The 15655-nt window shown below is 42.3% G+C and overlaps 1 protein-coding gene across 1 annotated transcript; it reads left to right on the top strand.

The window, feature by feature from the left end:
• Positions 1–266: 266 nt before the first annotated feature.
• On the top strand, positions 267–14290 carry LOC128424960 (calsenilin). The gene is made up of 10 exons (XM_053411412.1): positions 267–354; positions 3661–3835; positions 7917–7919; positions 8704–8828; positions 11383–11452; positions 11606–11676; positions 11781–11888; positions 11981–12085; positions 12643–12705; positions 12801–14290. Exons 1-10 carry the CDS (start codon positions 349–351, stop codon positions 12846–12848), a joined length of 774 nt encoding a protein of 257 aa, XP_053267387.1. The 5' UTR covers positions 267–348; the 3' UTR covers positions 12849–14290.
• Positions 14291–15655: the final 1365 nt, after the last annotated feature.

The raw sequence follows: 15655 nt of genomic DNA on the forward strand, positions 1-15655 counted from the left end.
ATCAGCAGCTGAGGATCACGACTCTCCTGCACATCGCCGACACCATCCCTTCCTCCTGACTCCTCAGGTGGGAACGTTTGCTCACATGCAACACGTAGATGATGATGATGAAGATGAAGATGTTAATGATGATAGTGAGTTGACAGTGTGTATCCTCAGCTCAGTGTGTGTGTGTGTGTGTGTGAGCCTTGGGGACCGGAGCAGCTCTACTCCTCCTTCACACAGATGCTCTCTCTCTCTCTGTGCGTCCCTGCAGGCAGCTGCAGCTCACTGAGGCTTGACAGAGGAGCGCGAGCGGAGGAGGACCGAGCAGCTTATCTCCCAAACAGCAACACAACCCCAGGCGCAATGCAGGTGCAGTAAACATTTATTGTTTTGTGCGTTAGTTGACTAATGCTAGAGGAGTTGCTAACAACATGGAGGGAGATTAACAGTAATGCTATTTCTGTGTGCGTTTGCAGTACAGTAAAAGTGCAGCATTCAAAAGTGCAAGTATAGGTGAGAAAAATATACTTGTATCCCTTTAGAAATGTATTATTATACTAATTGGACAATGTTATTATTAACCCATTGTAATGTGTGATGTGGTTTGTTGATGCAGGTCTAACTTCAACTACTTCATCTCTACTTATATCATAGTTTCACAGATAAAAAAAGGGTTGTTTCATTTGTTGAGCATGTGTTTTTTATCCAAAACACAGATGTGAACAGTAACTAAAGCTGCAGTATAAAGACTGTGGGGTTAAATGTTGATTATTTCCATTGCACAACAGAAATAAAAGCAGATTATGAAACAGGTTATTATAGGAGAATCACAGGTGGTAAAAATTTGATCCAAGCAGGAAAACTAATGATTTCATGACAAATCTCAGTTTGTGTGTGTCTCGTGTCAGTGTGTGTGTGTGTGTGTTAACATGATGATGAGTGCACTGAGGATGGTCTTCCTCATGACGCTCATGATCACCGGCTCACATGGTTTATTTCATTTAAATAATGCAACGCTTCATCTTTCATAACGGTTTGTCAACCTTTTCAGAAATTCTGACGGGATCACAGAGAACTGAGTCTGGCTGATATTTTATTTGAGTTTGCTCGATGTACACTTTCATTATATTATCACACTTTACTATGTAAAGCTTTAAACAAATACATTCTTATAACAACTTGACGTCACCAAAGTCAGAGAAAACTGCTTCAAATGCTCGAAAAGTATATTAGCTGCATATGTGAATGAAATTTCTTTATGCATTTGATTAAACAGGCATATTCAGTTTGCAAGTGTGTGCGGCATGGATGCATAAGTATGTGTGTGTGTGTGTGTGTGTGTGTTGGGTTGTTTATGTGGCTTTTGGACGGTCTATCAAGTGTCAGTCCGTTTTACTCGCAGTCATCGTTCACCTCACCATGGCGGCCAACTCTGATATTTTATTGATGCCGTTTTAAGGAGTGTGAATTATTGAGCGACATTCTCGATGCTCTGTATGCCTTTTGCCTCCTTTCATATTCAAAGAGGAGGTTGGGGGGGGGGGGGGGGGGGGAGGGGAGCTCCCCCGACAGTGCTTCAGTCTATTTTCGATAACAAACTCTTTACATTGCATCCTCAGCAGCCTCTTATAGAAAGTTGTTTTATTCATACTGCTGCTTCACCTCCACGTAGGGAAAGACCGCGGGGACAGAGAGAGCCTAGGACCGACTGGATCCTTCCTCCGAGTTTCGTGTTGATCCATCCTTGTGTAATCCTTCTAAATAACAAACAAACGCAGATATAACCACAACCTCCTTTGCAGAGGTAATAATCTGACTGTTGACCTTATTCTGACATTACTCCGATTGTGAGGTTTACATGAGTTGCTAATAGAATATTCTATGCATAGACCTGTTTACATGTTACAGAGCAGAAGTCTGATTATGTCTCACGTCAATATCATGTCCATACGTCCGATGTTACACTCCAACCCAGGGCACGCGTCGGGAAGCGGTTGCTAAAGTAGGTCGATGTAGCAAAATCCTGTGAAAACTCCGTAGTGACCTTATTATGTCATTAACACATCTGGATATCTGCTCAATTTGACTGATGCATTCATTTAATCTTAGCTTATTCTGAGTAAGATCTTATTCAGGTTCAGATAATCACAGTTAATAAGATGACAGAGATCTATTCAGACAACTGTCTTGATCAATCATCATAAAGATGCTCATGATACATGATTAATTGGATGGTTGTATCGAAAATGTTTAAAAATGTCAGGCTTCGTGTTCACTGAAATATTCATCTGAATACAGAAGCAGTGACTGAGTGTTGGATGATGAGAAGATGCAATGGTGAAAATATCTGGAAATGAACGAGCTTGTGTTTCCTTAATCTCAGATGAGCTCCTGTTACTGGAATATTAGACCTTTTCCAATTCTGCCCAGCAAGTGAGCACATTAAAAACTCTTTTAAAGATTTTCCTTCCTGTTTGTATAATACATGAAAAAGGACCTGACTTGTACAGAACTACGTAAACTGATACGTAGCTCTGTACAAGTCAGGTCCTGGACACGAATACAGGGTTTATATAAAAGACATATAAACAAAGATGGAAGACACGACAGCTCCCCCAAAGTGAGGCTAATGTGCCTTGGTTGCCCCCTGGTGGCTGGCTGCAGTATGGGTCACAAATCCTGCATACTTCATGTGCGTGGATGGGACAAAAGGAAAGGTCAAATATTTATTTCTCATGGATGGTTTAATTAAAGGTAGTTCTCGTCACAGCAGTCAAGTGTTCATGTTTCTACAAAGTTTGGTTTTAATTCATTATTTGATGCTACAAAAACAGAAGAAACATCATGATTGACAGCTGAGACTGAGTCACGATTGGTCAAGCACGTGTATCGACAGCGGTGATACAAACACATTGTTTGGGAGCTGACCTGTAGCACTTTGAACTATAGCTGTTTGATTTCTCCCAGGCAGGTGCATATGGATTACAAGCAGTGGAGACAAGAGGAAATAAAGTTTCTCCAGTTCCGCGGACCTGAATTAATCAAAGATTCCTGCCCACTTCTCCCGACTTGTCAAATAGAACATTGTGATCTATGGTTTTGAAAGAAAAAATGCTGAGGTCCAGAAGAACTGAGATGGAGCAATCAGCCACATCCTCAGGAAACAGAAGGTCATTACAAAGAAGAGTCGTCTTTGCACCGTGGAAAGAGCGAACGCCAGACTGAAATATTTTTGAATTATTATTATTCAAGGATCTTGGATACAATTGGAAGAGGTTTGAGGGTGAAGTACAACCAGAGTCGTTTAAATAAAAGGGAAATGCTGCTAAAAACCTGACTATGTTCACTAGCTATCGTCTCTATAACTGACCATGGAGGTGTACTGTCGGGTTTAAGAGATTAAGAGAAAAATAACCTGTGCTGATTAGAGCCATGTGAAAGAATCTAAACAGGTCAGTTGTAGACCTTTAAACCAAATTCATAATTTGGTTTATTAAACACGCAGCTGGGAGTCAAATGGAGCTGAAGCCTTGAAGTTGCTCCTTTTCTAGGTAGATGCTTGGTTTCTCCTCCCTGTCTGAGGTGTGGTCATGTGATTCTTGTACAGTGGAGCATAAAAATCCATCTTCAGTGAATAATGAGCCACGTTGGTTTCTTCTCTGTGATTCTCCTCAGGCCAACGAGAAGGTGTTTGACGGCGGTGTGATGCCCGAAGCCAATGGAAAAGATCCCAACCCGAGCGGGCAGACCGAGGGCCCCAAGTGGCAGAAGCCGCGGCTCACGCGTAAATCTCTGATGAAGTGCTGTCTCGTCAAATGGATCATCGCCAGCACGACTCAACAGGGCCCAGGTAGAAGCAGATACAGAGACAGAACCACGGCCTGTAACCACATGATGGTGTGTGACGGCAGGGGAGGTGGCAGATCCAGCGCAGGGAGGAAGACCTTTCTACCTCCGGCATTACAGAATACATGAATTTTAAAGCGTCTGCCCCATTTACAGCAGAGATCTACAGTTAGAATTCAATGTTGTCACACTTCCTCCGCTCTGCTCTGCTCAGTGTTTACAGCACATACCTCAACGACACCTCATCCAAACACTTAATCAGTTAGTGATCGGATGGCTGCCACTTTATTTCCTGCTCCGCTTCGCAGGCTTAACCTTGATCCACTCCACATTCCTCCGTCCCCGTCGAATAATTCCTCTGCACACAGACTGGGAAATGATTTCATCTACTGGTTTCCATGTTAAATAATCAATTATAGTGATTTGGAGATAAAATTTAGAACACTATATATCTGGATTCCCCTTCACCGTGTTTTTCTTCCAGGAGAAGCTGAGACCTTTCCACCGACTGCCCTTACACACCCCAATTTTTCTATCTGAATTATTGACAGTGCCCTCCTGTGTGAGCAGACAGAGCAGGCAGGCCGCTGTGTGAACACGCTCCACAGACCGTTCACATTCCGCCCTGCCAATATCACATGTTGTCTTTAATCTGCAAACAGGGTTTTTCATCCATTATGGAATATTTCTTCTTGTTCTCTGCTTAAATCTGCCTCAGTGGAAACCACGATGATAAGCAGAAAACGTGACCTGCTTCCAGAGATGACCTCATTCACTCACGGCTGACTCCGCTCTCTGCCGGCAGACAGATGGCCGTGTGCCTTCGACATAACACTGAGGAAAACAGTGACAGAGCAAATGCTCTAACAGCTTTTTTAAAAAAAAGAAATCCTTACTTCAATGTGTTCTAACTGTGATGCAGAAACATTATACAATTACTATACATCCACGTGTCTCACCCCTAGTTTGGACATCAGCAAGGAAATGGTCTCGATCATTTATTTATGAGCTCTTTACTTACATATACATCAGGACTCCATTAGATGTAAAGTTGTGAAATGCTAAAATCTTGTCCTCTCTGCATTCAGTGAACTCAAATTAAGCTTAATTTTTTAACATATATTATTATATCTATCAATCATTTTATCCATATCGACTTTTCTTCACCTACTGATATGAAAATATTCATTGAGCTTTAAATATGTTTCCTGCAACTCTATTGCCATCTGCTGGTCGAGAGTAATCATAGCACCTATTTCTGCACTGACTCTATACTGACGTACACGATGTACAGAGCAAAACACTTAAAATGATGTGACCATCTTCACATAACTGTGAAAATCATCTCTAAAAATGAATGACATGAGATTATTATCAAATCAAGTCACAGTAGAAAATAAAAACAAGTCAAGATAATATCTCACAAAATCTGAAACACCTGAAAAAAAACAATGGCCCCCTCGAAAGTTGCAAAGAAATTACTTCCAGAGAACAAAGTGAATGTTGTTCACTTGTGTGACGTGAGCGGGTGGAAGTCTGTGATTGATGAGCTGGAGCTGGGAGCTGTAATGTTGCTCTCTCTCTGCAGTCATTAAAGGCTGATGGTGATGGCTGCACTGCCTGCATCTCCGCAGGCTTAAGCCACCTCACTCTTGTCTGTATTTAATAGAAGTACGTGGACAGATCAGCACTTAAGGTGCATTAAACAGTATTATGTTGCATTATTTTTTATGGCAGGTGACTTCCCACATCCACATCAGCTCATGCATCTTGCATGTTGGGGTAATGGCTTCTGTCTGGTGAGGAAACGAGCTACGCACGTCTCACTAATTCTGCCGCCGTATGTAAAGGGAAGTGTTTTATAAGCTCGACGATGATCTCACACTTTCCACTCAGAAAAGGCAAATTAAGCATATTATTATAATTTTATACCCATTGATACTTTGCTCCCGTGCAAAACCGGTTGTAGCTTAATTCCCTTATGTTGACTAAGTGTTGTTCTTAAGTGAGAACTTTTAAGGGCAGTCCTTCCCTCAGTCCCATTCTCGTGATCATGCACTTGCCCTTTTGCCTTGTGATGTGATTTGGGTGGTCAAAGGTCAAAGGTCATGGTGGCCTGTCTTTGACCTCCTGAACATGAGGCCTCAACTCTCCCTTTGGAATAACTGATCAGTTGTCAAGTGGACTCAAAGATGAACTGATTAGATTCCGTAAAGGTCAAAGGTCACATTAGACTGGAACTGCTCTGCTTGGCTGAGTCATGCAACCACAGGGCAGCAATTCTAATTGTCTGTTTACACCTATAACACGGTTCTTGTTCAGTTTTTCATCGATACTGTTTCTCTGTATTTTCGGCATCATCTCAGCTCATTAGTTATTTCAGTGGCTGTTTGACTCAGACATTCAGGAAGAGCCCATTTGGAGTCTCTCACTTACATAAACCCTGCCCGGCCGTCGGATGCATCTCTGCCCCCCCCCCCCCCCCCCCCGCTCCAGCAACAATGTTTTATCTCTCCACAATTGATTTGCCCTCCCACCCCCCTTTCCTTCTTGAACCGAGTCCATTACGCTGTGCTAAGTCATCAGTTGTGCCGACTCTATGCTCACATTCTTCTTCACTCTCATTGTCTTCCAGCGCGGCACAGTCCCACAAACACATGTTGTCGTTGTGCCAGAGCTCGTGAACGTTTTACGAGGAGCGTTTTTAACAGGAGCTGCAAAGGGACCTCTGAGGTGTGCATCGCAGCAGTGCAACTTTACTATTCTTAACTACAATGTAATAAACAAAGCACCGTTTCTGCAGTCACAGAAACGGTGCGTAGTGAGTAGCTATTGAGCCGGAGTATCTGTGAACGGCCCGGTAGACACGAGCAGCGCCACAAAGGGCAGGGCACACTCCTCCGCTCTAAGTGCAGTTCATATCCTAGTCATCAGCGGATGTGGATCAATGCTTAGTTTTACAGCTCTGCGTACTCGAAATGACCAAAGGATATAAAGACGGGTCAAACTGTCAATCAGAGACTATTAGTAAAGAAATTCCTTCAGTAACAACCACACACACGCACACGCACACACGCACAGCTCGGGCCAGAGTGATGGAGGATGTGGAGTGCGTAGGGGGGTGGAGCCCCTGCGTTGATGGGAGTTGTGGGAGAGATCCTAAAATGATCTGGGCCAGGAGGTGAAACGCAGTAGCAGAGATGGATCGTGTGCGAGCGGCAATAGCCTCGGATCATTTTGGGGGATTAAGGCTTTATGAATTCCACACGTCTCTGCAGGATCGCACCCTGGACTTTGGATTTGTTTGCATAGAGGAGGATGCTCTCCACTCACTGTAATAGAACCTTTTCCTTTTTTTCCTGGTCAGTGGTTGAAGTCAGGGGTTTCTTTTAAGTGATTTAAAACTGCTGATGCCTGAACAAAAACACTGATCAAACAGGAAGCTGCCTGGAGGAAGGAGATGACTGACAGCAGGTGATATTTTGTGGATGCAAACCGCTCGGTCAAATTACCCGTTTAGAAACACAAGTTCTCAAAGGTGAAGCTTCTGCACAGGTCATATCTGATGCAAGGCGACAATGGGACTGGATGGCATGGAAGTGATTGCAATCGTGGTTGTTGTTGGACTGTTTTATGTCGTGCTCAAACAGTTTGGGATCTGGGAGCCGCTGTCACTGGAAGGTAAGACATCAGTGGCGTGAGTTTATTTGGCGTTCTGTGCAGCAATGGAGCAAAAAAACACTGTGGAGTCGATGTAGTGGATTGTAATGCAGAAGTTGAATGTAGTCACGAAAACAGGCTGGATGTGTTGACGGAAAGGAACTGGTAAAAACAATATATATATACTCACGTCTCAATATCTTACAGTATTACAGTATTTTCAATAGACATGATGGCATGTGAGTGTTTTAAGATAGACTTCAAATCTTCATTTTGTCCTTTAATCAGTATTTACATCAGTGTTGGTAAGAAGAAATGTATAATTAAACATTTTAACAGTCCTGTGACTTTCTCTCCCCCTCCCCCCCTCCTCCATCCCTCCCTCGTCTTCCTCAACTTTCTCTTTGCATGTCACTCTTGTAAAGATGGTGAGTACAGCTCCAGTGGTAGCTTGACTTCATCCAAGCCCTCTCTGCAAACTTGTCTCTGTCTTCCCAAATATACATATTTTTTCTTTTAATTTAAACTAAACTCATCAATTTTGTCCCTCTGGCTGTTGTGATAAACTTTTGTTATGAAGGACATCTAGACTTACAATAACATTATCTAAGTGAAATGCGCTTTAAATTCACCTTTTATTTACTTTATTTTCTTCTTTTTTAAGTGCTGCTTTTGGGAAAGTTGCTCTTTTTATAGAATATTGACCTGAGAAAGGCCCAGAATAGCAAAAATATAAAAATTAGCACGTATATCTGCATATTTGCTCAGATGGAAATGGAAATAAACAGTTTCTTTGCCTTTTCTTTCCAGGTTTTTTTACAACAAGCTACAAGTTACTCTTACTCATAATTTTCCTACTTTTCTGTCAAATATAATATTTACTTCTGTCACATCTTCTCTTCTCATATTTGTCCAATTCTGTACATTCTACTTGACACGTTTTATCTCCCACCCGTTTCCTTGTCTCACCTTCTCTTCCTTCACCTCTTCCTTTCTGTTTTCTTTGTGGTTAGATGGTGAGCATTTCAAGTTATATTCAGTTATTTTAATTCTTTGTCTCCCATCCATTAGATTTCCCCGCATTCGACTCCTGCCCCGCCCCTTTCCCCTCTTTTTCTTTCTTTATTTCTTGTCTTACCTAGTTTCCTCCTTCATTCCTCCCTTATCCTCCTGTATCGCACCTCCCTCGATTTCTCTGTTTCCCTCCGGCAGAGAGCAACGACGGGGACCTTGAGCTCTCGATGGTGCGTCACCAACCGGAGGGTCTTGATCAGCTGCAAGTCCAGACTAAGTTCACCAGGAAGGAACTGCAGTCGCTTTACAGAGGATTCAAAAATGTAAGAAGAACGCGAGGGACGTTTTAAATAGAGCAACTGGGGCTAAAGGTGCAGTCAACTTCCAGGCACAATTTATAGTTCCTTAACGTAATAGTCAAAAGTATGTGGAAACTCCAAAATGCATGTAGACTCCACTCCCTCCTTGGCTCTCTAGCCTCTGTTCATCTCCACTTGACCTCAGCAAGACAGTCTATTGTGCGATATGTTCTGTAGGAGGTTGTTATTTCATCGCCACTCATGTAAGATTACTCAAAAACAACTGAAACGATTTTGTGGAGTCGTTCCAAAATCATGAAAAACACAAATATAGACAGGGGTGTCCACATTCGTCCTATGTTGTCGGTTGGCTGTGTAATTGTTACATTTCATGAACATCTTTAAATAATCATTGTTTCGGTAACATTAGCACCTAGACCTAAAAGAGGCAGATTGAGGATCTTTTGACCTTTAGTGGCCCAGCTGGGCCATTTGGACATATTCTTCCCACATATTGTGTTCTACTAACACATGGAAAAGCATGGGGATGACGGGACGTGTGTTTTTTTTGCAGAGCACAGATGCAGGTAATTGCATATCGACAGTCAGTAGCTGTAATGTGCCATTAAAGGTAGCAATGTGCCATTAAGGAGGAGAGGGAGAGGACCAGGAGCTGATGTAAACAAAACTGTAGCATTAAAAAGGTTTGATGGGGTTTGTGAGACGTTAAGGAAACACTGTGGTAAAGAAAGTGGTTAAAAGGAAATCCTCCCGAGGTCTCAAGGGAGTCAAATAATAAGACGTTTCTGACTCATCATAGCAGGAATAGAAATGTCGTCATTAATAACAACAACAATATTTTTTCTGCTATGTCACTGATAGAAAGATTCAGTTAGCAGCTTCCTCATCTGCTCAAAACCTTTGTTTGCAGGTTGTATGAAACACATATGTATCGCATGTGAATCACCCTTTTGGGCTGTGAGGTTAGATTTATTCCTGACGGTATTTGGCAGCAGACTGAGAGCAAAGGGTTGGAAAATGGGCCAAATTAACAGTTTGACACTTGTGCTCCTGTTGTACAGAGACCAAGCTCTTGTTTTGCATCACATTAGCTCATAGACCAGGCTCCTCATTGCTGTACCACGTCCGTGTAACTACATTCTGTGGATTGATGAAAAGCTCAAAAGGCCTTAAGGCAATTTTCTTAATTCTCTCTGTGTATTGGATATCCTGCCTTCCTCGCCCTCTCGTGGCCACATCCTGGCACTGCAGTTAGGGATTTGCTGCATTTTAAAATATCAGCATCTGTAACATGAGGAAGCAAAAGAGATTCTTCAGATGCAGCGCTGGGCTTTTTCTGCCAGAGCCTCTAGACTTTGGAACGTATCGAGATCAGGAGCTCTGACCCGGTCGCCCATATTAAAACAATCCTTAAAACACATTTGTACAAAGCTGATACTTGTTTCATTTATTTTATGATGGTTATGATGAGTCATTTGGTCACTGTGTTTTATTCATTTAATTCATATAATCGAAATAGGCCATGTTGTTTTTATTCCCTGTCGTTTTTCTTTCTCCTGTCTTTTACTGTTTTGCTCTGTTCTATGTGCAGCACTTTGCAACTTTGTTTTGAAAAATGCTAGACAGGTAAAGTTATTATTATTTTTATGAAGAATACTTATTACAGAACAATATTTGAGCTGTCGCCCACAAACGTACAGTATGGGTGTAGTTATGTATTTATACTTTGCCAGTGTTCTATCACAGCTGGTCACTTGGTTATTGTTGTTATGGCAGTTGTCTGGAAGCTGGTGAAAGGAGAACTCAGGCTGCAGCTGATGTCTTATGGACAAGATTTTAATGTAGACTTGATGCATCAATGAGACCAGAAGGTGGAACAATAAGCAATCATCACCCACAAGTCTGAATACATCTCCCACAGCATCCCAGTATAACTCCCTCTACTTGCGTCACCCATTCCAACAGCACATCTGTGAAAGGCTAACATAGCTGTCACTCTCTATGTTACGTAGGTGTTCACATCCTTTTTGATAGTTAAGACTAAATATGCATTTCTATATCATGTTGTGTCCTTTCCACTGGTGAAATATGCACAACAGTTAGAGTTGGTGCCTCTCTGTCTGAGCCTCTGAGTTAGATATGAAAGTCCCTCAACGTAGACACTACACTGTGCTGTTGGTCGGCCCTCGGGTACTGCTTAGAGGGAGAAGGGAGTGTTTGTGGAAGTGAAACAGGCCCCAGGCTCCCAATGGTTTACAGATGGTATCATTGCCTTCATTTCCTAATCCTCAGTGTTTATCGCAAATAGTGTGGCAGGGGGCAAAGGGAAGTGCAATATTTTTAAAAGGGGTTTCTTGGGGGAACAATGCAGGGACAGGAAGCTAATCGGGCGACAGGTGTGTAATAGGAACCAGGAACTGACCAGAAGACAAGAAGTGTTAATGATTTGCAAAATAAAACAGGATACTGGAGAATCTTTAACGTGACAGTTTATGTATTTATATTGGCGTACACTATAGGAAACATATAAGTCATTTTTTTGTTTATCTTTCCACAGGAGTGTCCCAGCGGACTCGTGGATGAAGAAACATTCAAGACCATTTACTCACAGTTCTTCCCTCAAGGAGGTAAAGTGTGATATTTGAACACAAGGTCCAGGACTCCTGAAGTTTAGTGTGTATCAGTCCCTATTACTTTAACTGCTTCTCAAAGTCAAAATGTTGGTTTTACAAATTGTGCATGTTCATTTTTATCCCCGTGTGTCCATTCTTTGTTCCCAGATGCGACCACATATGCACATTTCTTGTTCAACGCTTTTGACATGGACAGAAGTGGCTCCATCCGCTTTGAAGTGAGTTCACAGAGGTCTGCTCTCGGGTTGATGTCTCGTTCCCTGCGGTCAATAATCAAGAGGGACATTTAGTTTTGAATTTAACCACGATCTTTTTTTTCCAGGACTTTGTGATAGGATTGTCTGTGTTGCTCAGAGGCTCCGTCACAGAGAAACTGCGATGGGCGTTTAATCTATACGACATCAATAAGGACGGCTACGTCACTAAGGAGGTACGCTCCTGATTGCCATGGGTAAAATATCGAAATCTGTTGCAGTGAGATGTGGATGTTTTTTATTTCTTCTTTATTTGTTTCACCTGCAGGAGATGTTGGCAATAATGACATCGATTTACGACATGATGGGCAGGTACACTTTGCCCAGTGTGCGAGACGATTCCCCCTTTGACCACGTGGAGAAATTCTTCCAGGTGAGTTATCTCTGAATCCACAAAACTGCACGGCCCAGTCCTGGTCATCTAATTAGATATCATTACATCCACAGCCTGCATTACTGCACCTCCCAGACAGCATGCGGATGTTGCCCACTTCAGGCAGTGATGCAGCACTTCTGTTCCTCTTGTGGCACGGGCTAAATGGATGTGAGCCTCATGTCGCCCACTTGTAAAATAGCATATGTTGCCCAAATATTCCAAAACAAATGTGGCTCTTTTGTGGAAAAGATGCGGTGCTAAAGGCAAAGTGTAATCTGGATGTAGCCCATGTGGTAAATTGTGAAAATGGTCCAAATAGCATTGTAAACAATTTAACTAAAATGCAAGATAAGAGAAAGATTTCATTAAACATTACTTAATACCTGTTATTGTAACATGCTAAACAAACTCTCAACAGTCATGTCCAGCGTGTGTCATCTCTGGATCCTCACAACAAAATGTTAATGTTTGTTTATCACACAGAGTATTTCCCACACTTACACAACTAAATATTCAAAGTGTCTTTTCTCCTGTGCATGTCTGACGTTTTTCAGAAAATGGATCGTAACAGAGACGGAGTGGTGACAATAGATGAATTCATAGAAACCTGCCAAAAGGTAAAGTATCCATAAAAGCGACCGGCGTGATACAACCGAAGTTTTAAACAAAGGCGATTGGCTGAGCTGGTGCTTCTGTTTAATCTCCTCTCCAGGATGAAAGTATAATGGCTTCAATGCAGCTCTTTGAAAACGTCATCTAGTGTCTTTGGGCGGACACGAGTCAGTAATGCGGCAAAGTGCTTCCAGCTACAAGCCTCCGGGTCTGAAATAAATTCATAAATCAATTCACCCTGAAACAGCCAAACACTCGTACTTCTCCAGACAAACTGTTATGCAGAGAAATGTGCAGAATCCACCTAAATCACCCGAAGCCCTTTTTCTTTGCATGACAGTTTTCACTTTATTATTTGCACATGAAGCAGAAAGGATTTGTCATCGTTGCTGTATGAGCATGAGTCTTTGCCCCACCAGTCAAAGCATGTGATGCAAACCACGGGGAGTTTTGTTGTTGACCACTTTGAAACTCTGGCGGAAGCTGGATGAGACTTTGTTACTGTGTCACACTGCAAAGGAAAATAGTCCCGTTTTTTGTTGTGTTTCTTCAGATTGAGGTTCGGTTTTTGTCATGTTGACCCAAAACCTGCTGAAATAAATGTATGCCATCACTGTCCACTCCAGCATGCATCTTCTTTTTTAGAGAAACCATCTGAAATGTGAGAGTAGGATGTGAATGTGCTAAATACACATGTGCAGAGTGTTACTATTTTTCACTGGGATAAGAATACACATGGCTGGTATATTTCAAAATAAAACCAAACAAGTCTTCAGCGTATGTTTGCATCAAATGTGTTGCATTACACTTGTAAGATTGTGTTTCCATGTCTCTAGTAATATGCAGAGTTAGGATGAACAGATGAGCAATTGTATAAATTTGTTGTGTGCAGACGATCCTTCAAATCCATGACACACAACGAAAAAAATTCTTAGTTCTTTGATTTTGCTCGGGGCTATTCTTTTCCTGTTTTGACCAGTTTGGTGAAAATGAACAATCTTCTCTCTTGTTCCACTTCTCGTTCTATATTTACATCATCATCTTGACATTTCACACATAAAAAAAAAAAGTTCAGATTCTTAAAGCCTGGCGGCCGTGTTCATTTTGTTCTCTGTGCCAAGCGTTGAGTTTTGGATTCTTGTTCTGAGCGACGGACTTGAAGTCGTTCCTCTCGACCAAATGTCTTCAACTTGTTGTTGCACAGACAACAATAACTAAATCAACCATATTTTCTTTTCAAAGCGACAAAAGCATCAACACTCTCTCATAGTCTATCAGTACATTCAAATGGGTTTTTTTAATTGGTTGTGATCTGTATTCTGTTTTTATACATTCATACTTATAGCACAGCAACACCAATATATTTTGTTTTCATGCAAAGCTGCAGTTTGGCTGCTAAAGAGGATCCTTGAATCCTCCCTGTAAGAGCTTCCATATATATCAAACTATCCTGGGCAATATGGCGATACAGGTGATTTATTTCCATTTCAACACCGATATCACTGCAAATGAATGCAAGTGTGTATATATATCGATTGTTAATTGTGCATTAGAGAGCCAAAAATGAATCCTAAAAATAAATATTCTTCGGTTAAACTTGCAATTAAGACCTGCACACTTTGACCGACCCCCTCTCTCTACAGAACATCCTTCCATTTTAAGATCCAAATCAAATTTATGGTCACAAATTGAAATTAAAAAGACAACCAAACAAATTTCCCTTTCACCATTTTTGAGCCTTCGAGTCATGCACCAAAAAACCAGTGGGCTTATGATCCATCAAATGAAGTGCAGACATATTTTGTGGGAGCTACAGACCTGTGCTGGAAAATACCCAGTCATTGCAGACAGTTATGTGTTGCCGTTGCATTTGCTGGATAATGAGAGAAAACGAGGCGTCACAACTGTATGTGAAAAACCCCCCGTCATCAAAAATCATTGAACCTGTATCTGTATTATCGATCGGGAGCCAATCGTAGTGAAGGGTTTGTTTTGGGGAGGAGCTGCGTGTTTAGTGCTGGTTGGTATGGGAATGATGCTGAAAACCCAACTGTGCTGCCCTGTGGGTGTTGTGATTCGAAAAGGGACGGCCGCTCCATCATCAAACCTCCATCACCTCAGTGTGACTACTCTCAAAGGTAGGTGTGACTTACTTTCCTTATTATAAACAGCGAGATGGTTTTTGATCAATCAATCATTTCCAATCAGCACTTTTTACCTGTTTGTTTTTCCAAATGAATCCTAACAATGTAAATGATGATACAACATCATTCATGTGTTTTGCAGCAGCCTGTAAATATGTATGGTGCCAATTACAGCTTGGAAAAGCAGATGCCTCATGAAAGGGAGAAACGTGATCACATGCACAATGCCCAGTTAATCCCAGTGTTGACACAGGGAGCGTGTGGATTGTTCTGGTTGTCTGTTGTGTCCGTGCTGGAGGTGAGCATGTGACTGTGGTTGTGCGGGGAGCAAAATTAAAAGCTTTGATGCAACTTTGAATGAGAACCAGCAGAGCGTAAATATAAAAGGGGAGCAGCTTAGGCAAAGAGAGAATTATTTCTGCCTCCACTTTTTTAATCAGCACGTGCATGTTTTTGCAGGGTGCAGATCCCCAGTCATGAAGGTCCAGCAGAAGCTCCTCTCCCTGTGGGTGTTGCTGTTGCTTATGGCAGCACTGTGCCCGCAGCTTGCGGACGGTAAGCGAGGAGGCTTCTTCAAGGGTCGAGGAAAAGGCGATGACGATAAACCGCCTTCCTCCAAAAGCAAAGGCCTCTCCAAGCAGGGCCTGAAGTTGGCAGGAGCAGCAGCAGCAGCCGGCATCCTGGGGGGCACGGGCACCGGGTACGGGCTGGGGTTCCTGGGCAAGAAGAAGCATCATGGGGGTCATCTCGGCCACAAGTCTTCCTCTGAGAAGGATCAGCGGCCTCATCACGACGAAGGCCGAGGACGTCA

This window comes from Pleuronectes platessa, chromosome 19, assembly GCF_947347685.1.
Source record: "Pleuronectes platessa chromosome 19, fPlePla1.1, whole genome shotgun sequence".
In the NCBI taxonomy this organism is placed as follows: domain Eukaryota; kingdom Metazoa; phylum Chordata; class Actinopteri; order Pleuronectiformes; family Pleuronectidae; genus Pleuronectes; species Pleuronectes platessa.

Bases quoted from the DNA above. Each gene is read 5' to 3' on its own strand.
- LOC128424960 (XM_053411412.1), top strand. The intron at 8,829-11,382 runs GTAAGAAGAACG...ATCTTTCCACAG, and splicing joins TTTACAGAGGATTCAAAAAT to GAGTGTCCCAGCGGACTCGT. The intron at 12,086-12,642 runs GTGAGTTATCTC...GACGTTTTTCAG, and splicing joins ACGTGGAGAAATTCTTCCAG to AAAATGGATCGTAACAGAGA.